The sequence below is a fragment of the Chrysemys picta genome, chromosome 4 (assembly GCF_011386835.1).
Source record: "Chrysemys picta bellii isolate R12L10 chromosome 4, ASM1138683v2, whole genome shotgun sequence".
Lineage (NCBI taxonomy): Eukaryota > Metazoa > Chordata > Testudines > Emydidae > Chrysemys > Chrysemys picta.
The window spans coordinates 115,321,954-115,342,595 of record NC_088794.1 but is presented as its reverse complement, the minus strand read 5'-3'; the positions used below and the strand labels follow the sequence as shown (position 1 = coordinate 115,342,595).

At 41.7% G+C, this 20,642-nt stretch overlaps 1 protein-coding gene across 1 annotated transcript in view; it reads left to right on the top strand.

Moving 5' to 3' along the window:
• The window catches only part of SPTLC2 (serine palmitoyltransferase long chain base subunit 2), a 115,518-nt gene that overhangs the window by 20,830 nt on the left and 74,046 nt on the right, over positions 1-20,642 (top strand). The window contains exons 2-5 of the mRNA XM_005301661.4: positions 725-919; positions 14,538-14,692; positions 18,579-18,727; positions 19,082-19,206. Of these exons, the coding sequence (XP_005301718.3) occupies positions 725-919; positions 14,538-14,692; positions 18,579-18,727; positions 19,082-19,206 (624 nt within the window). The remainder of the gene's footprint in view (positions 1-724; positions 920-14,537; positions 14,693-18,578; positions 18,728-19,081; positions 19,207-20,642) is intronic.

Below are 20,642 nucleotides of genomic sequence, written 5' to 3'. Positions count from 1 at the left end.
AGGTCACCAGTTTGAACCCAGTCCCCTTCAGCAGGGACAGAAAGCTGTTCCCACCTAAAATGGATGTTGGCTGATTCCTACATTGGGATGAGTTTGGGTCTTGGTTCCAGCTCCGACATCACAAGTTCACCACCATTATTTGTACTAATGGACAGACTTGTCAAAGAACTGTTTGAGTCGTAAGGACTGAACTAACATTATCTCTTTCACCAGCAGAAGTCGTCGTTCTCCTTCATCTTCATCAAGGCTGAACTATGCTGGCAGGGCAGTGTGTGTGGGAAGCTTGCCCTGGTGCTGCCCTATATTATAGATAGACGTCATTCACCAGGGTTTTCAATCTGGCAGTCACTCTTTCAATTGGGACTAAATCAACACATCTGAGATGACATTGATGGTTATATGCAAATATTTATTTGCTAATTTACATAACTTGTATAAAATGTCACACTGAGTTGCACAAAACTTGGCAGCAATAACTTTGGACATGCTGGAAGCAAGAGAGAAGATGAAGCTGAGGCTAATAGTTGGGGATAGTGCCCTTTATCAAGAGTGGTTGGTTGTCACTAATGCTTGAGCCAGGCTGAAAATGCTTGGTTCTTTGAACTGAGTAAAAATCTTGCCCCAGTACCACTGGACATCTGTAACTTAGCAGCACTCTCTGAAAACAGATTTTTCTCCCCCCATTCTAGTAACTTCTAATTCCAGTTTTAACCTTCTATTCTAGATTCATCACATTGCCCACAATGGAGGATTATATAAAAGACCCTTTAATGAAGCTTTTGAGGAAACACCAATGCTGGTTGCTGTGCTGACGTACGTGGGTTACGGTGTCCTCACCCTTTTTGGATATCTGCGAGACTTTCTGCGACAGTGGAAGATCGAGAAGTGTAACCATGCATCAGAGAGAGAGGAACAGAAGGTAGTTGCTGGACAGGCGGGTGGGATTGAACTGGTGCGCAGTGGCATGTCAGCCAGCAGTACCAATTTAAAATGTTTCTATTTCTAGTCCAAATGGGTGCAAAAAGAACCTGCCAAATATGAGCCTTTGCACAGCTGGTTGGAGTAATCTGCAGACAGTTTGAAACAATAGCACCGAGGTGCTAATTAATTACCTGATAATCTCAATGAAGTGCTAACTCTGAGGCTCACTGATGACCATTTTAATGTCCACACTGGTAATTGTTTCATTGTCAACCATGTTAACAGAAATATCCAGTTCCTCTGAGATTGAAGATAGAGCTTGAATATCCTCACTTTCCTTTTCTGTCCCAAAACATGACCTCTGAAATGTGGAAATAAATGTTGGGATCATTGAACACTTTTTTGCTGCCCAAATAAGATTATAAGATATACCCTCAGCTAGTGTAAACTGGCATAGCTTCATTGACTTCAGTGAAGCTGCACTGATTTATGCCACTGAGGATCTGGCCCTGTATTTGTGTCTGTAGTAAACAAAAAGCAATACAGGGAGAAAGCATAGGAATAACTGTCAAATTACTGAGGAAATAATTTTTTTCCAAGAAAAGGCTCTAGATTTAGGGGGTCAAATATTGCTTTTGAGTTAGTGTTCAGTGTGATTTATTTTCTTCAAGTGAGGATTAGAGTAGGGTAGCTAAAGTGCATGGGCAAATGTGGCCCATAGCTGCTCTAACCTTCAGTATAGATTTATTGGTCATGAATCACACTCTGTATTCTTCGCTGGATGTTCTCATCAACGTGCTTCATTGCATGCTAGGTTCTATAGTCTCCCTGTGTCTCATCTCTGTTAAAATGGGGGCTGCTACAAGCTCCTATGTTTTGTGCAACAGTGGAGTTTAAGATGCTTTTCTGGGGAGTAACATTACATAAACTCAGTATGCTTCCTGCCAGGAAGGATGAATAAAATGTCCGTGTCCTCTTCTCTCTCTCTTTTCATTCCCCCCCCACCCCCCGTTTAAATGTACTTTATTAAGTTACTGTCCCCAATCACAAAATGCACCACCTGACAATGCACATGAAATATGGTTGCTGTCCTGCAGAATGTGGAATGCAGTGTCATGCATGACTAAATAAAGGGGATACCCAGTCTGTAGGTAGGAGCTGAGGTGGGAAGGATTGGGGTTACAGCATTGAGGTTGGTTACTCAGTGAATGCTAGTGCACAATACAGGGGGATTATCCTGAATATCTATTAGCTAAAGAGATACTGAATTAGGATTCCCTTACTTCAGACGTAATGTATATTTAGAATTTCTGTCCTGAGTAGTCCTTCAGCCTAAATTCTTAATGTTTCCCTGAAATGCATTTGTTTTGGGAGATAACTGGTGACTTGAAACCCTTTGGGAGCAGGTATGTGGAGGATGGCCTTGGGAGCCATTCCTCAACATGGTGGATATGGATCTTGTGTTGGGTCATGAGTTGCAGATAAGGCTTTTTTTTAATTTAAAAGAGGAATCAATTTGTGGTTGGTTATGAGGGGAGGATCAGGGGATGTGGTGCAATACACTAAAAACAGGAAACTCCCTTTAAAAAAATGTTAGCAGTGATGATGAAATGCCGACCTGGTGCACTTCCTCACATTCATGCCTAGATTGGAGTAGCTGCTCCTACTATAAGGTGAATTTAGTCGAGTGCACGTGACTTCTGGAACAAGTTGTGAGCTGCAAGTACTAGACTGTGCATCAGGCTCCCTCAATCTGCCTAGAAGTTTGGGAGAGCAAGCTGTAATGAACCTGATGTAGAAACCAGTTTCACTTTGTGGGTTAAGGTAGTTTTTTAAAGTTATTGAACACCATTTTGAAGCATTGTTTGTAATGGCTGAGCCATTACAAACATTGAATCTATCTCCCCTTGTAAGTATTCTCACACTTCTTATCAAACTGTCTGTACTGGGCTATCTTGATTATCACTTCAAAAGTTTTTTTCCTCTTACTTAATTGGCCTCTCAGAGATGGTAAGACAACTCCCACCTGTTCATGCTCTCTGTATGTGTGTATATATATCTCCTCAATATATATTCCACTCTATATGCATCCGAAGAAGTGGGCTGTTGTCCACGAAAGCTTATGCTCTAATAAATTTGTTAGTCTCTAAGGTGCCACAAGTACTCCTATTCTTTTTGCAGATACAGACTAACACGGCTGCTACTCTGAAACCTGTCATTTTGAAGCAGTGTCCCTTTAAGAAGTTTCAAATATTTAATCTTTCAGGGTCCTGACTAGTTGCCCAGTTGACCCACAGGGGCAAAGAACGGACTTCCTTGTGTAGAGAGGAAGTGACTCTTTTATTTTATAATTTGAAACTTGTTTCATAATGCAAGTAAATCAGTGCTTGATAGAGGCAGTTGGCCTAAAATAGTCTCTCCCAGCCTTGATGTCTCTAACAGTATGGAAATAAGAAGCTTTTTATTCTCCTCATGCAGATACAAGTGACTGGCAGATTGAACAAAAGCATTGAATTTAGATTTCTGAAGTAATACTTCGTTAATGTTTGTAAGTTACCTGGGAGATGAACAGCACAACATATGGGGATAGGAAGTGTTTGGAAGATCCTGCTGTCTAGGTGACCAATGTGCAATGAGTTTATTATATGTAGTTATTAGTCATACATGTTTGCCATGCTTTATACAGTAAACCCTATCTTAAACAACCACCCAAGGGGTGAGCAAAAAAAAGTTGCTTAATACAGTTGGCCATTTAATAGAAGATAGAACAAACTTATACTGGAAATCATGGGTTTACTTCAAAGTGGCTGTGTAATAGGGTATTTCCTAGTTCATTGTAGTTTATAGAGGCATGGGCTAGAATTAGGTCCAAAATGTAATAGTTTTGAAAAAAATAAACTAGTATTAATAGAAATAACTTTTCACCTGGAAAAAAATCAGTTTAATCCCCAAAGAAAATATGTCCTCTTTGCCACCTAACATTTCAGCTTTGTGGTTCTGCACAGAACCAGAAAGTGAAAGGGACTAGATTAATTTGGATTTTCAAACATGTTTTTTAGTTTGACAGTATCCTTTGGCTTGCCTATAGTATCCTTAGATTTATTGCAGGGGGAGTTAATAACATTCCAGATAAGCCTGATATCCTTTCACTGCTGCTTATATACAGCTCACAAAAGGAGGAAGCGGGACAGATTGTGCTTGTACCGATTCCTAGAAAAATTTTGTTTCTAGCTTCCTTTAAAATATATCCAACTGACATTTCCCTGGTAACTGCTGTTATGAAACACATCCTCTGAGGACAATTAGCAGCTTGTTCTAGGGCATTTAAACTGTTGAGAATTTTTGTTAGCCTTTATCAGCTTGAAGGAAGCCTGTCCATGTCTAACATGCAGTAAGCACATACCTTTGGAACTTACAGCAAACCTGCCCAGTAACTGTGTAAGTTAAATCTGGAAAACCCATATTGCACTTGATAGGTAGGATTGAATGTTACTCCCATTTAAAAGTGATCTGTATGTGACTGACTACTCTATCCCTGGGAATGGGAAGACCTATGGTGGTGGTTGGTGCAAAGCTAAACAGGTAATTGGTATTCATTTCCTTTAAGCTCCAAGGGAAGGGTGGTGATAGAAACCAGCTGCAGGGTATGCTCTGCAGGGTTGGTCTGTCCTTCCCTCTGAGCTAATAGGTTTACACTGGGAGAGCTGTACTGGAGATAGTTCTCCTAGAGGTGAGGGAAGTGGCAATGTTTGTTAGTTGGGAGACTCCATTTTGAGTCAGGTTGACAGGGCTCACTTCTTCAGGTTAGACAAAGGGCTTGTCTACACAAGAGATTTTTCCAGTTTTTCTGTCTAGTTAAATTACTATGGATATACCAGTGCAACCTCCCCAAGTGGAGACACTTATTCCAGAAGAGTGGCTTTTTTGGCTTAGCTTAAACTATTTTCAAAGCAACATAAGCTAATGTGGAAAAAGGCACTCTGATCCTGAAATAGAGATGCCCTCATGGGAAGTTTATGCTGGTATAACTAAGTTTAAATTCATACACTACTTCGTACTGGTATAATTTTTGCCATGTAAACCAGACCAAGGGTTTGTTCTGACTGGGTTTTTTACTTTATCTGGGAGCTATATTCTTATGAAGCTGCTATGGGAATTTGGTAAGTTAAGTAACTTCAGTTCCTATGGAACCTAAAACTAAAAACTAAAACTAAAAATAAAATTCTCCTATATTTTTAATGCTCCTGTGTGTCTTTCTGCTTCTATGCCCTTCACAACATCTGAGGGCATGTCTTTATAATTGGAAAAATCTCTTGTGTAAACAAGTCCTGAGTTTATGGCCCTCAATTCACATACATTAGACTCTAAGGCAGGGGTAGGCAACCTATGGCACGTGTGCTGAAGGCGCACGCGAGCCTATTTTCAGTGGCACTCACACTGCCCGGGTCCTGGCCACTGGTCCGGGGGGCTCTGCATTTTAATTTAATTGAAGCTTCTTAAACATCTTAAAAACCTTATTTACTTCACATACAACAATTGTTTAGTTATATATTATAGACTTGTAGAAAGAGACCTTCTAAAAACGTTAAAATGTATGACTGGCATGCAAAACCTTAAATTAGAGTGAATAAATGAAGACTCGGCACAGCACTTCTGAAAGGTTGCCAACCTCTGCTCTAAGGCCTTGGCTACACTTGCAAGTTACAGCGCTGTAAAGCCTCCCCCAGCGCTGTAACTCACTCCCCGTCCACACTGGCCGGGCACTTACAGCACTGTATCTCCCTGGGTACACTGCTGCAGGTACTCCACATCTCCGAGAGGAATAACAGCTGCAGCGGAGTGGCTACTGTGACGTTGTGCAGTCTATATGGTTTTATAAAAATATGATAAGTGAATATAATGTAACTGGAATATGCTTCATGCAAAAGGTCTCTTGTTAGGTATCATTACAAAGTTTATAATCTACTGAGTGTAATCATGCTATTTGTATAAATGTACGACTCTTGTATCTAAAACTAGAAATATGAAATATAACTCTGAGGGCCTATTGTAATTATGTAAAGTGTGGGCCATTAAGGATGGTTTGGAATCTTGATGACTTCCATTGTCTGCAGATGGCTGTATTTACCTGTGAGTCTTCCTGTATATGTGTGTGCTGGCAAGTGAGTAATGAAGTCTTGCAGTGACATGTGATCATGTCACCTGAACTGGAATCCATCTTTAACCTGGTGCCCAGAATTGTGCCCAGGCCTGGAAGGTGTCCAGTCTGAGAAAAAACTTACTGAAGCATCTCTGAGGGTGAGATTATCTGTATTCAGTTTGATTAGGCATAGATTTGTGCATTTTATTTTATTTTGCTTGGTGACTTACTTTGTTCTGTCTGTTACTACTTGGGACTACTTAAATCCTACTGTCTGTATTTAATAAAATCACTTTTTATTTAGTAATTTACTCAGAGTATGTATTAATGCCTGAGGGAGCAAACAGCTGTACATATCTCTCTATCAGTGTTATAGAGGGCAAACAATTTATGAGTTTGCCCTGCATAAGCTTTATGCAGGATAAAACGGATTTATCTGGGTTTAGACCCCATTGGGAGTTGGGCATCTGAGTGCTAAGGACAAGCACACTACTGTGAGCTGTTGTCAGGCAAACTTGCAGCTTTGGGACAAGTGATTCAGACCCTGGGTCTGTGTTGGAACCAGACGGGAGTGTCTGGCTCAACAAGACAGGGTGCTGAACTCCTGAGCTGGCAGGGAAAACAGGAACAGGGGTAGTCTTGGTACATTGGGTGGCAGCTCCCAAGGGGGTTTCTGTAATCCTACCCGTCACAGCTACGACTCACGGGTGTGAGTGCAAATGCTTGCAGCGCTGTACTGATCACCTTGTCAAGTGGCCAATCCTCTCCATTGTTGTGACCGGCTGCAGGAATGCAGAAGTGCCGGTTTCAAAGCTCATACCACAGAGAAAAGCAAACAGTTTGCAGCTGGCTTTGAGGCCTTGGCTACACTGGCGCTGTACAGCGCTGCAACTTGCTGCGCTCGGGGGTGTGAAAACGCTCCCCTCCCCCGAGCACAGCGAGTGCAGCGCTGTAAAGCGCCAGTGTAATCAGTGTAATTCAATACTGTGAATTCTCAAGTGTAGCCAAGGCCTGAGTGAGTGAATGAATGAGCAGGAGGCCGGGAGTTCGGAACTTGCAAAATAGAGAGCTGACATGCTCCAAAAAGCACTCTCTCTACCCCCCATCTTGAAAAGCATGTTCAGGCACATGAATGCTGGGATAGCTGCCCATAATGCACCGCTCCCAACACAGCTGCAAATGTTGCAAGTGTGGCCACACCACTGCGCTGTCAGCTGTCAGTGTGGACAGACTGCAGCGCTTTTCCCTACTCAGCTGTACGAAGACAGGTTTACCTCTCAGCGCTGTACAGCTGCTAGTGTAGCCAAGGCCTAAGGCACCTAGAGAAAATGACATTTGTGCCCTTTTACAGCTTTATGATGACCCATAAAGACCTGAAGTTCTCTGAAAAGTCTTTTGGGTTTTTGTACACTAGAGATTCATGTCTTAGCTACACAATCTTTCAGGGAAGAGTATGTGGCAGACTGGTCGGTTCAAATCATGACATTAAATACAAAGCAAGCAGAAGCTAATTAGTTGAGGAGGAAAGTGATTCTTATTCAGACCGTTTAAAATTCTGGTTTTGTTACTATTTAACTCAACCCCAGACAGTTGGGAAGACATGTCCCTTTGTTAAAGACTCAGCACCTCTGCCCTTTCATTTAAAGTTTGACAACTTCCAGTTTACTTTTCTGGGTCCTCCCAAGGTGACCTCCAGCAAAAACAGGGAGGACACAACTTGACATTCCTAAGGTTCCAAAAAAAAAACCCCCCAAACAAACCGAGAGAACACTTTTTTTTAGAAAAAACTGTTCAGATATACCTTAAATAATATTAAAAAGCAGAAGGATCACACAAATATCTTTTCTTTTGCTGTTTACCTTTAGGGAGCAGCTGTTGCTTTAATCATTCAGGCAAAGAACAAAAAGCTTTAATAGATGCAGTACATTTTGTGTGGATGGACATATCCATGTAGCATACAGCATATCTACGTAGTGTCCCAGGTGTGCTCGGCTCCTGAATGTGTAAATAAATCCTAAACTGTGTATGTGCGCCCTAGAAGTGCTGTAGTGCTTTACAGTAGAGAGGTGTCACTGGGCCAAAGAGTTTATAATCTAAGGCCCTGATCCTACAAAGGGGTTGGCAAGTGCAGCATGCTGCTCCTTATTTAAGAATTATGAGACTACAGCTTTGGGGCGACGACATAGAAGGATAGGACTCTGTGTGCACTTGGGAGGCTATTGCACATGATTAGAGGCTTACAAAGTTTTCTGGCTGAATAGAATGAAGTTATGCTAAGCCTCCTTGACAAGATGAGTTTCTTGAGAAAGGGCTTGGCACGCAGATGCATAGAGATCAATGCCAGACTATCGTTAAGTTTTAATTGTCACTATGCATTATGTGGTCAGATTTAAAATACTGTGGTGGAAGAAGCAATGGCTGAATCTGAGCTCGTGGAAATCCTTGTTCCCACTGTCACAGTTCAGGGCAACTGTGCCTGCATTCCTTCTCTGTGGTCTACAAGGGCACCAACTCTTGCGCTTCTGGATTTTAAGCCATTGGTTTTCTTGGATGGAGACCTGCATCTCTTTCTCTTCTGACTGGGTATTTACATGTAAACCACTTCCCTGCCTTCTCTGCCTTAATCCCAGCAAAAGACAATCCACATAAGGAGATATGCTTTGCTTCCCTCCAAGACAAGTACACTGCCTGTAATTGCTACAGTTACAAGCTACCACACCCTTCATTCTAAGCAAACATATTTTTCTTAAGGTCAAAGCAATACAGAGGAAATAATTTTAAAATAATAAAAGAACCTCCACGCATGCTAATAAGCTTACCAGGGATCACTCCAGCTGCAAAATGGGCTCTGGAAGAGGCAGCCTTCAGACTCTACCAGGGCCTTTACTGTGGTTTTGAGTTCATCACACCCTTTGCTCTGAACAAGAAAAACCCATGACTCTGAATCACTCATTTATCCAGTCTGGCTTTTTGAAGAGACCTTGTATAGGTAATCCTCCAGACAATGGATCTCTTCTCGAAGTGCAGCTTCAAAAGGATGGATTTGAAGTAGTGCTGTCAAGCGATTAAAAACAATAAGAATACCATTTTTTTAAATATTTGTGGATGTTTTCTACATTTTCAAATATAGTGACTTCAGTTACAACGCAGAATACAAAGTGTACAGTGCTCACTTTGTTTTTTTATTACAAATACTTGCACCGTAAAAAACAAAAGAAATAGTATTTTTCAATTCACCTCATAGAAGTACTGTATTGCAATCTGTATATCATGAAAGTTAAACTTACAAATATAGAATTATGTAAAAAAACAAAAAAAACCTGCATTCAAAAATAAAACAATGCAAAACTTTAGAGCCTGCAAACCCACTCAGTCCTACTTCTTGTTCAGCCAATAGTTCAGGCAAACAAATTTGTTTACATTTGCAGGAGATAATGCTGCCTGCTTCTTGTTCACAGCGTCACCTGAAAGTGAGAACTGGCATTCTCATGGCACTGTTGTAGCCGGAGTCTCAAGATATTTACGTGCCAGATGCACTAAAGTTTCATATGTTCCTTCATGCTTCAACCACCATTCCAGGGGACATGCGTCCATGCTGATGACGGGTTCTGCTTGATAACAACCTAAAGCAGTGCGGACTAACACATGTTCATTTTCATTATCCGAGTAAGATGCCACCTGCAGAAGGTTGATTTTTTCACTTTTGGTGGTTTGGGTTCTGTAGTTTCTGCATCAGTCTTTTGCTCTTTTAAGACTTCTGAAAGCATGCTTCACAACTTGTCCCTCTCAGATTTTGGATGGCATTTCAGGTTCTCAGACCTTGGATCGAGTACTGTAACTATCTTTAGAAATCTCACATTGGTATCTTCTTTGCGTTTTGTCAAATTTGCTGTGAAAGTGTTCTTAAAATGAACAACATGTGCTGGGTCATCATCTGAGACGGCTATAACATGAAATATGTGGCAGAATGTGGGTAAAACAGAGATAGGGACATACAATTCTCTCCCAAGGAGTTCAGTCACAGATTTAATTAATGCATTATTTTTAATGAGCGCTATCAGCATGGAAGCATGAAGGGGCATATGAATGTTTAGCATATCTGGCACGTAAATACCTTGCAATGCCGGCTACAAAAGTGCCATGCAAATGCCTGTTCTCACTTTCTGGTCACATAGTAAATAAGAGGAGTGCAGCATTATCTCCTGTAAATGTAAACAAACCTGTTTCTCTTAGTGATTGGCTGAACAAAGTCTATGAGTCTATGAACAAGAAGTAGGACTAAGTGGACTTGTAGGTTCTGAAGTTGTACATTGTTTTGTTCATGAGTGCAGTTATGTAACAAAAAAAATATACATTTGTAAGTTGCACTTTCACGACAAAGATTGCACTACAGTACTTGTATGAGGTGAATTGTAAAATACTATTTTGTGTATCGTTTTTACAGTGCTAATATTTGTAATCTGTACACTTTGATTTCAATTACAACACAGAATACAATATATATGAAAATGTTTTTCTACATCCAAAATATATAATACATTTCAATTGGTATTCTATTGTTTAACAGTGCAATTTAAAACTGCGATTAAGCATGATAAAATTTTTTTTAGTTACTCGCATGTTAACTGCGATTAATCGACAGGCCTAATTTGAAGTAGGTCATTTGCATTCCCTACACTCCCAAGTATTTCCTAGGAAATCCACTCCACATGTATTGTCCCAAAAAGTCCTTTGACGTTCCTAAACCAGCAGTGGGCAAACTTTTTGGCCCGAGGGCCACATCTGGGTATGGAAATTGTATGGCGGGCCATGAATGCTCACAAAGAGGGGTGCAGGAGGGGGTGAGGGTTCTGGCTGGGGGTGTGGGCTCTGGGATGGGGCCAGAAATGGGGAGTTGAGGGTGTGGGAGGGGTCTCCAGGCGGCGGGGGGGGGCTCCAGCTAGAGGTGCGGGCTCTGGGGTGTGGATGGGGATGAGGGGTTTGGGGTGTAGGTGGGTGCTCTAGGCTGGAACTGAGGGGTTTGGAGTGTGGGAGGGGGCTCCAGGCTGGGGCAGGGGATTGGGGCATGGGGGGGGTGAAGGCTCCAGCTGAGTGTGCAGGCTTCGGGATGGGGCTGGGGATGAAGGGTTTGGGATGCAGGAGGGTGCTCTGGGCTGGGATCGAGGGTTTTAGAGGGCAGGACGGGGATCAGGGCTGGGGCAGGGGATTGGGGTGCGGGAGGGGCTCTGTTGAAGGCTCCAGGTGGTGCTTACCTTCAGCAGCTCCCGGAAGCAGCGACCTGTCCCTCCTCCGCCTCCTACCCGGAGGTGCAGCCAGGTGGCTCTGCACGCCGCCCTGTCTGTAGGCGCTGCCCCTACAGCTCCAATTGGCACAGTTCACGGCCAATGGGAGCCACTGGAGTGGCACTTGGGGGCAGGAGCAGTGTGTGGACCCCTGGCTGCCCCTACGCTTAGGAGCTGGTGGCGGGACATGCCACTGCTTTTGGGAGCTGCACGGAGCCAATACTTTCCTCTCAATCAAGATTTACTTCCATGGTACAGTAGAACCTCAGTTATGAACACCTCGGGAATGGAGGTTGTTTGTAATTCTGAAATGTTCAGAACTCTGAACTAAACATTATGGTTGTTCTTTCAAAAGTTTACAACTGAACATTGACTTAATACATCTTTGAAAGTTTACTATACAGTAGAAAAATGCTGCTTTTAACTGTATTAATTTAAACGAAACAAACACAGAAACAGTTACCTTACCTTGTGGAATCTTTTTTTAAAACTTTCCCTATATTTTTAGTAGTTTACATTTAACACAGTATTATACCGTATTTGCTTTTTTTGGTCTCTGCTGCTGCCTGATTCTGTACTTCCAGTACCATATGATGTGTGTGGTTGAGTGGTCAGTTTGTAACTCTGAGGTTCTACTTATATTTAATGTCAAAACATTAATTCTTCATTCATTCATATGAGCTCCACAACAAAACAGGCCAGACTCATAGACTTTAAGGTCAGAAGGGACCATTATGATCATCTAGTCTGACCTCCTGCACAATGCAGGCCACAGAATCTCACCCACCCACTCCTGTAACAAACCCCTAACCTATGTCTGAGTTACTGAAGTCCTCAAATCGTGGTTTAAAGACCTCAAGGTGCAGAGAATCCTCCAGCAAGTGACCCGTGCCCCACACTGCAGAGGAAGGCGAAAAACCTCCAGGGCCTTTGTCAATCTGCCTTGGAGGAAAATTCCTTCCCGATCCCAAATATGGCGATCAGTTAAACCCTGAGCATGTGGGCAAGACTCACCAGCCAGCACCCAGGAAAGAATTCTCTGTAGTATCTAACATCCCATCACAGACCATTGGGCATATTTACCTGCTAATAATCAAAGATCAATTAATTGCCAAAATTAGGCTATCCCATCATACCATCCCCTCCATAAACTTATCAAGTTTAGTCTTGAAGCCAGATATGTCTTTTGCCCCCACTACTCCCTTTGGAAGACTGTTCCGGAACTTCACTCCTCTGATGGTTAGAAACCTTTGTCTAATTTCAAGTCTAAACTTCCTAATGTCCAGTTTATATCCATTTGTTCTTGTGTCCATATTGGTACTAAGCTTAAATAATTCCTCTCCCTCCCTGATATTTATCCCTCTGATATATTTATAAGGAGCAATCATATCTCCCCTCAGCCTTCTTTTGGTTAGGCTAAACAAGCCAAGCTCTTTGAGTCTCCTTTCATAAGACAGGTTTTCCATTCCTCGGATCATCCCACTAGCCCTTCTCTGTACCTGTTCCAGTTTGAATTCATCCTTCTTAAACATGGGAGACCAGAACTGCACACAATATTCCAGATGAGGTCTCACCAGTGTCTTGTATAACAGTACTAACACTTCCTTATCTTTACTGGAAATACCTTGCCTGATGCATCACAAGACCGCATTAGCTTTTTTAATGGCCAAATCACATTGGCGGCTCATAGTCATCCTGTGATCAACCAATACTCCGAGGTCCTTCTCCTCCTCTGTTACTTCCAACTGATGTCCCCAATTTATAACCAAAATTCTTGTTGTTAATCCCTAAATGCATGACCTTACACTTTTCACTATTAAATTTCATCCTATTACTCCAGTTTACAAGGTCATCCAGATCTTCCTGTATGATATCCTGGTCCTTCTCTGTATTAGCAATACCTCACAGCTTTGTGTCATCCACAGACTTTATTAGCACATTCCCACTTTTTGTGCCAAGGTCAGTAATAAAAAGATTAAATAAGATTGGTCCCAAAACCGATCCCTGAGGAACTCCACTAGTAACCTCCTTCCAGCCTGACAGTTCACCTTTCAGTACGACCCATTGTAATCTCCCCTTTAACCAGTTCCTTATCCACCTTTCAATTTTCATATTGATCCCCATCTTTTCCTACTTAGCTAATAATTCCCCAGATGAGTCCTGAATTTCTAATATGAAAAACAGCTTGCATGGATTTTCTTCCTGTCTGTCTTCCTCTATCATAAACTCCAGCTTTTTGCCCTGTGTAGGTCATTTTCACTGAAAGGTGAATAGTGTATTCTCCATAGTCTCATTGGTCTTCTGATGTCTAACTTCCTTTTAATTGAACAGTAAATAAAGAAATTGTGTTATCCTTTCAAGCTTTTGAAGTGGGCCAAGGGAATAGATTACCATGTACTCAGAGGTGTCAGTGATGTCAGTCAGCTTGAAGTTCTTCCTTGTTATCCATTTAAGACATACATTTGGTTTTCCTGAGAGATACGTTGGAAGGGAAGCTGGAGTTCAGGAAACATTTGTGCAAACAGACTTTGTCGGATATAAGTGATAATGCAAACTATAGAGAAGATTGTCAGAATGCAACTTTACAATTGGGATTCTGAACACAAGTTTGGGAAATTTAGAAGTTAATTTCCACAGGAATTCTAATGCTGCTGTATTAATTGTGATAAAGTATGTTGTTCTGAAAATGAACTGTACAAAGGGTACTTTCATACATAAGATTTCCTTGCTCTCAGTTGCAGCTGAACACACACTGAACAGGAACTGCTGCACTGGAAGAGGAGGAGGTGGGAAAGTGGGCCCCAGCGGTGGCCACCTTTTCTCCATCTCCTCTCTACAGTGCGATGTAAACAACTGAGGAAATTTTACTCATCTCCTGGGATTGAAATATGATCTAGTAGCTAAGGGCACTGCCCTAGGAATTGGGAGGTTTAGGTTCTGCTGCTATGTGGAGTCGGGCAAGTGGCTTTCCCTGTGCCTTAGCTTTCTAGCAGTGATATATGTAGGGAATGACCTCAGTGAAGTTCTTTAAAATCAGTGGCTGAAAAGTGTTCAGTATCATATATTGCACTTTTCTTGAGTGCACTTAAAAGTGCATCCCAAACTGATGCAGAAAACTGGTTCTCCTTGTATCACAACAGACTAGGCATATGATCTTTTCTCTTGTTTGAATGTCCTTAATGTATCTTTTGCAGGACTTTGTCCCATTGTATCAGGACTTCGAAAATTTCTACACAAGGAACCTCTACATGCGCATTCGAGACAGCTGGAACAGACCAATCTGCAGTGTGCCTGGGGCCAAAGTGGACATGATGGAGAGACTTTCCCATGACTACAATTGGACATTTACGTGAGTTAAAGCTTGAGGAAAGATTCCCAACAATTAGTCTTGAGTGGAGAATGCCTGAGGGCGACGAAACAGTCTTTGAAGGAGCAGCAGGTCCTGCACAGACTAGTGGATAAGAAGGAAGGTCTTCTCATGGATCAATAATTGGTTAAAACATAAGAAACAAAGGGTAGGGATCAACTGTGAGTTTTCACAGTGGAGAAAGGTAAATTAGCAGGGTCCCTAAGGGGTCTGTACTGGGACCAGTGCTGTTCAACATAGTTGTAAATGATCTGGAAAAACGGTAAACAGTCTGGTGGCAGATCATACAAAATTACTCAGGATAGTAAAGTCCAAAGCAGACTGTGAAGAGTGTGTGTGTGTCTGTCTGTCTGTCTGTCTCTCTCTCTCTCTCTCTCTCAAAATGGGGTGACTGGACAACAAAATGGAAAATGAAACTCAGTGTTGATAAGTGCAGATCTCAGAGTAGCAGCCGTGTTAGTCTGTATCCGCAAAAAGAACAGGAGTACTTGTAGCACCTTAGAGACTAACACATTTATTTGAGCATAAGCTTTTGTGGGCTGCAGCCATTCTATGCATCTGATGAAGTGGGCTGTAGCCCACGAAAGCTTATGCTCAAATAAATTTGTTAGTCTCTAAGGAGCCAGAAGTACTCCTGTTTTTGATAAATGCAGAGTAATGCACAATGGAAAACAAATCCCAACTATTATGAAAAATGATGGCGTCTAAATTAGCTGTTATGCAAGAAAAAGGTTGTGGAGCCATTGTGGATAGTGCACTGAAAACATCTGCTCGATGTGCAGTAGCAGTCTAAAAAAGCTAACAGAATGTTAGGAACCATTAGGAAAGGGATAGATATACTGACAGAAAATATCAGTGCCCCTAGATAAATCCATAGTCCACCCACACCATGAATACTGCATGCAGTTCTGGTCTCCCCATTTCAAAAAAGACCTATTTGAATTGGAACAAGTAGAGAGAAGAGCAGCAAAACTGATTAGGGTATAGAGTAGCTTCCACATGAGGAGAGATTAAGAAGACTGGGACTGTTCAACTTGGAAAAGAGGTGATGGCGGGGGGGGGGGGGGGGAGGAGGGGAATATGGTAGCGGTCTATAAAATCATGAATGTTGTAGAGAGAGTGAATAAGGAAGTGCTATTTACCCCTTCACAAAACACAAGAATCAGGGGGTCACCTAATGAAATTAATAGGCAGCAGGTTTAAAACAAACATAAGGAAGTACTTCTTCGCACAACTCACAATCAACCAGTGGAACTTGTTGCCATAGGAAGGCCAAAACTATAACTGGGTTCAAAATAGTATCAGAAGTTCCTGGAGGATATATCCATCAATGGCCATTAGCCAAGATGGTCAGGGACCAATCCCATAATGGGCTCTGAGACTCTTTAAACCTGTGATTACTAGAAGCTGGACTGGAGGTCAGGGGATGGATTGCCCTGTTCTGTTCATTTCCTTTGAAGCATCTGGCATTGGCCACTGTCGAAGACAAGATACTGGGCTAGATGAATCATTGGTCTGGCCCAGTATGGCCATTCTGATGTTCGTAGAAGTGCCAAAATTTGAACCAACGAACTTCAGAGTTTGAGATGCCAATTCCTCTTCACTGGGGTTATGACTCATGTGTAATAGTTTATACTTGTATCTGTAAACACAGTGATTAGAAGTGTTTTGTATCTTTGTATGGAAGAGTTCACATAATAGCAGGAAGCCAGTGGTTAAAATCAGGCCAGTACCTTTGTGAGAGCATTTACTGCGTATGCTGCTTAGCCTGTCTCACTTCTGGTGACTTTATTCTGACATGGTGAGAGTTTGGTATTCTGGCTCCTGGGGCGTACCGTTGTGTTAATTGAGATTGAATGTGTAGGCCAAAGGAGTTAACCCAGTCGCTGTCCAACATTAAATAGTTTTAAACAAGGTTTGGGTTTGGTATTCAGAGACCTCGGCCTGCTTAGAACCATGGAAAGTATACTATAAAATTAATGCAAAAGGTTAGTAGTTTGACTGAAACACACAAAAGGAAAATACTCAAAATGAGGTAGAGAGTATTGAAACTGAAATTGATAGGTTAACTTTGTTTTGGATAATCAAAGTCCTTTTTTGGAAACACTGAATATTAGTTAATTTTTTATTCAGCCAAACAGTCTTTGGTGGCGAAGTAATGGGTGAGTTCTGTTGTTCAGTTCTGAGTTGGGAATGAGTCACTTTACTATCCTTTCTATATCTGTCTTGTCTAAAGCAGGAAAGATGGGGGAAACCGCTTTTGTTGATGATCTCAGGATGCAGAGCGGCTGGTCAGTTGTAGATGGATGCTTTGGGCTGACAGGTGGGCCACAACAGCTGTTCTGGACTCCAACTCACCATGAATATCATCTGGTTGGTCTGAGCAGGTCCCTCTCCTTCACTGGTCCTTCTCAGGCCGAACAGAGCTGGATGGGCGTTCTCATTCTGTCACGCTGGTGCCATGCAATATGGTTGACTTCAGGATCACATGAAAAGCTGGGAGGGAGAGAGCAGGAGGAAGATATAAGGGCCAGAAAGAAGTATATGAGGGAGGGGAATACAGCAGGATCTCACATTTATCAAGTTAGGATCCTTGCTGGTTCAGCGATAATGGTCCCGTGCTATCACTGGAGTATCAAAGTCTAGTGTCACGGCACCAATTCTTCCACCAGTCCTGCAGTGATGATAAAAAGTTTTTTCTTCTTCCCTAAAGTCTCTAAGAACTCCAAAAAGGAGTGATGAGTGGAATACCCCATCTCATTACTTTGTCCATCAATTAGACTGAACTTCCTACATGCCAATTTTGGTTCACTGATTTCTGATCCCATGCTGTTTTTGTTTAACCAGGCATGATCTTAACACATTCCTTGAATTATATCAGTAGGCCTCTTTATACTAATTCAGTCTTTGTCTTGCTTTTGTATCTTTCCTTATCAACATTTGTTACAGGATATTGTGACATTCCATTAACTTTCACTCATTTCTCACAGCTGAGCATGCAATTAGGGTAAATTTTTGGGCTCGATTGTCACAACAGTACACATCACACAAACACCACATGATTGTCTGAGGCTGAGTTTAGCAAGAGTGCTCTGTGTCAAGACTGAAATAAACTGGCAGAGCTGAGGGGTGGAGACCAGAAATGGAATAGCAAGGGTTGCTACAGATCAAAGTTGAGGTTCCTTGACAGAGGCTGTATGTGAGAAACCTGTACAGCCCAACACAGTGTAATTTATGATGCTGTCCTTGGCTTTCAAGAGTATTATAGTCAATGCAACTTTTTTCCACTACAGTTTGTTCTTGCCCTGTATTGCAACACACCAGTGCTGATTTCCAGATGCATTTCCTTTGTGCTGGGGGGATATCCTGTTGGGGGTAGTGCCAACCTAATTAGTCTAAAGAATTCATTTTTAAAATGGAAAGAAAAGGCTTGAAATTTGCTGGTGGGAGGCTGGAGGGGAAGGAAGGACACAGCTAACAAATGATTGGAAAAACCTTCAACATTCTTTTAAAAATAAGACAATATTCCAAAGAACATCTATTAGCTTCTAGCCTTCATTTAAATTTTTTTAAATATATAAGCATAAAAAAGATGAGAAATCAGATATTTGTTAAAAATGGCTTATATACCTTTAATACATGTAACTTGAATTAGAGACCCCAGCAATGAAAGAGCATCCTTGTTCAGCTAATTATTTCAGTTTTGAAAACAAGGACCATATACATGTAAACTTTCTGGACGCAGGCTGTTGGTCTCTCCTAGTTCCATGCATTTCCTAGCAGGCCGATGGTAGCTAGTGTATTCTTGTGTAGTTGGATCTTGGGTTTGTTTGTCAGTGTCTTAACATGTGATGTTATTGAAATACAGGTACACAGGGAGAGTGATAAAAGACGTTATTAACATGGGTTCCTACAACTATCTTGGATTTGCTCAGAACACTGGAATTTGCAAAGAAGCAGCAGCTAAAGTACTGACACAGTATGGAGCTGGGGTATGCAGCACTAGGCAGGAAATGGGTAAGTTTGGGTGGGGGGCAGGTGTTTTCAAAGTGTATACTTAAATCATAATCTGTTCATTAGTCTCTACAAAACATTGTATGGTTCCAGTTTTTGAACCTCAGATGAAGCAGTAAAGAAATCACAACTACAGAGTGAAGATAAATTCTGTCCTTTTCTGTTCTGGCATGCTTAGTTTACACAGCCACAACAGTCTTCCATTAATATGTTGTCAGATTTTTCCACTGGACCTCCCCTCCCCTTCCCCCCCCCCCCTTTCTGGATCATAGCTGTTGAAAAACCTCTTGTGGCACAGATTTGGCCCCAGGTTCATCTGGTCTATTTTGGACTTCTCTTTTGCTATTTTACATGCAGGAAATCTGGACAAGCATGAGGAGCTGGAAAAACTAGTGGCCAGGTTCCTGGGTGTGGAGGCTGCAATGACGTATGGGATGGGGTTTTCAACCAACTCAATGAACATTCCTGCTTTAGTTGGCAAGGTATGGCTTCAGAGAGAATGGGTAACAGGGTGTCTGGCACGAAATTTCTGCTTATGGACTCTTTAGGGGTTGCTCACTTTTTTTTTTTTTCCCCAAAGAAGTCACTGCAAATGTTCTTTGCAGATACAGATCTTTTGGGGACACTGTGCTAGAACCTGTATTGCTCCAGAATGGCTCTTGTGTTCAGAGAGAGCACAACCTTGTGGGACTTCTGGTTTCTGTAGTCCGCACCGTGATATTAAAGATGGTGATTACTTCAGTAAACTGCCCAACCACAGACTGTTCTGACAGCTTGCTGGGAAACTGAATGCCCCTCCTAACTGGCATAAAATTGAGCCAAGTTGGGCATCCCAGTCATAAACTTGGAAACCTATAATCTCTTATACAGACAGTAATTACTAGGGAAGAAAAATTTCGTTTGATGTAATAAACCCATAAAAGAACAAACATTTTGCTCACCAAATAGTGCTGCATTAATGAATACAATGATCTTCCAGGCCTGCAAAATAATAGGTCTGCTGCCTGACAGCACAGAACTCAGCCTGAATCTTTTGCATCACTAAATGGTGTTACCTAATCACAGGAGATTAAGAGATGGAGAAGACCTGTTAAACTCCATTTAATCCATCTGCCTCTGCTGGTATAGTACAATATATGTTCTATTGCTGTCTCCTGTTCAGATTTAAATATAATCTGATGGGACTTCTCCTTCCCTTTGGAGATGATTCTAGAGCCTCGCACATCTTTCTCGCACAGGATTTTTTCTTGGTACAATTTAAATCTTCCCATTTTTAATTTCATCCTGTTATTCCTAATTATTCCCCCTTGGACTCCTCTGAATTCCTCCTATGGTGTTTGAACCTTTCAAATTTCTGTTGCTTCATCTCATCTCCTACCTTTTTCTGTGTTTAGTCCTTTTCTTGAATACCTTCAGTGCCTGCCTCTGACACTGCTTACAATTTTCCCAAGCAGCAGAAGTGAAATTGACATGATTCTGGGCAGTTTCCCTGAAGCTATTCAGAATCTTGTGGGCATCAGTGAAACTGAAAGCTTTGCTCAATTTCACTGTGTTGACACCTTGGTAGCTCTGATCAGCTTCCAGGGTTGCAGTAGCTGTCTGAAGATTGAAGACGATCACTTTGTTTGTATTGTAAAGTTATTTCCACAACTATAGAAACTAGCACTTACGTTAAATGATAGCTTAAATTTTCCAGATACTGCTGACTTAGCTGCTGCCATAACTTTCTATCCCTGTGTGAGAACATTTACCATGGTAAAGTCTTTCGAGTCCTAGGTTTCCTGTTTTTTCTCAAGATGCCTTGTTTTTGTATTTAAGACAATCTGAAATAATGAGTAAGATTTATCAAGTGTTTGATAAATTTCAGTTACTTACCATTTATATAGTTATTCTCATCCAAGGATCTTAATTGTTTTAC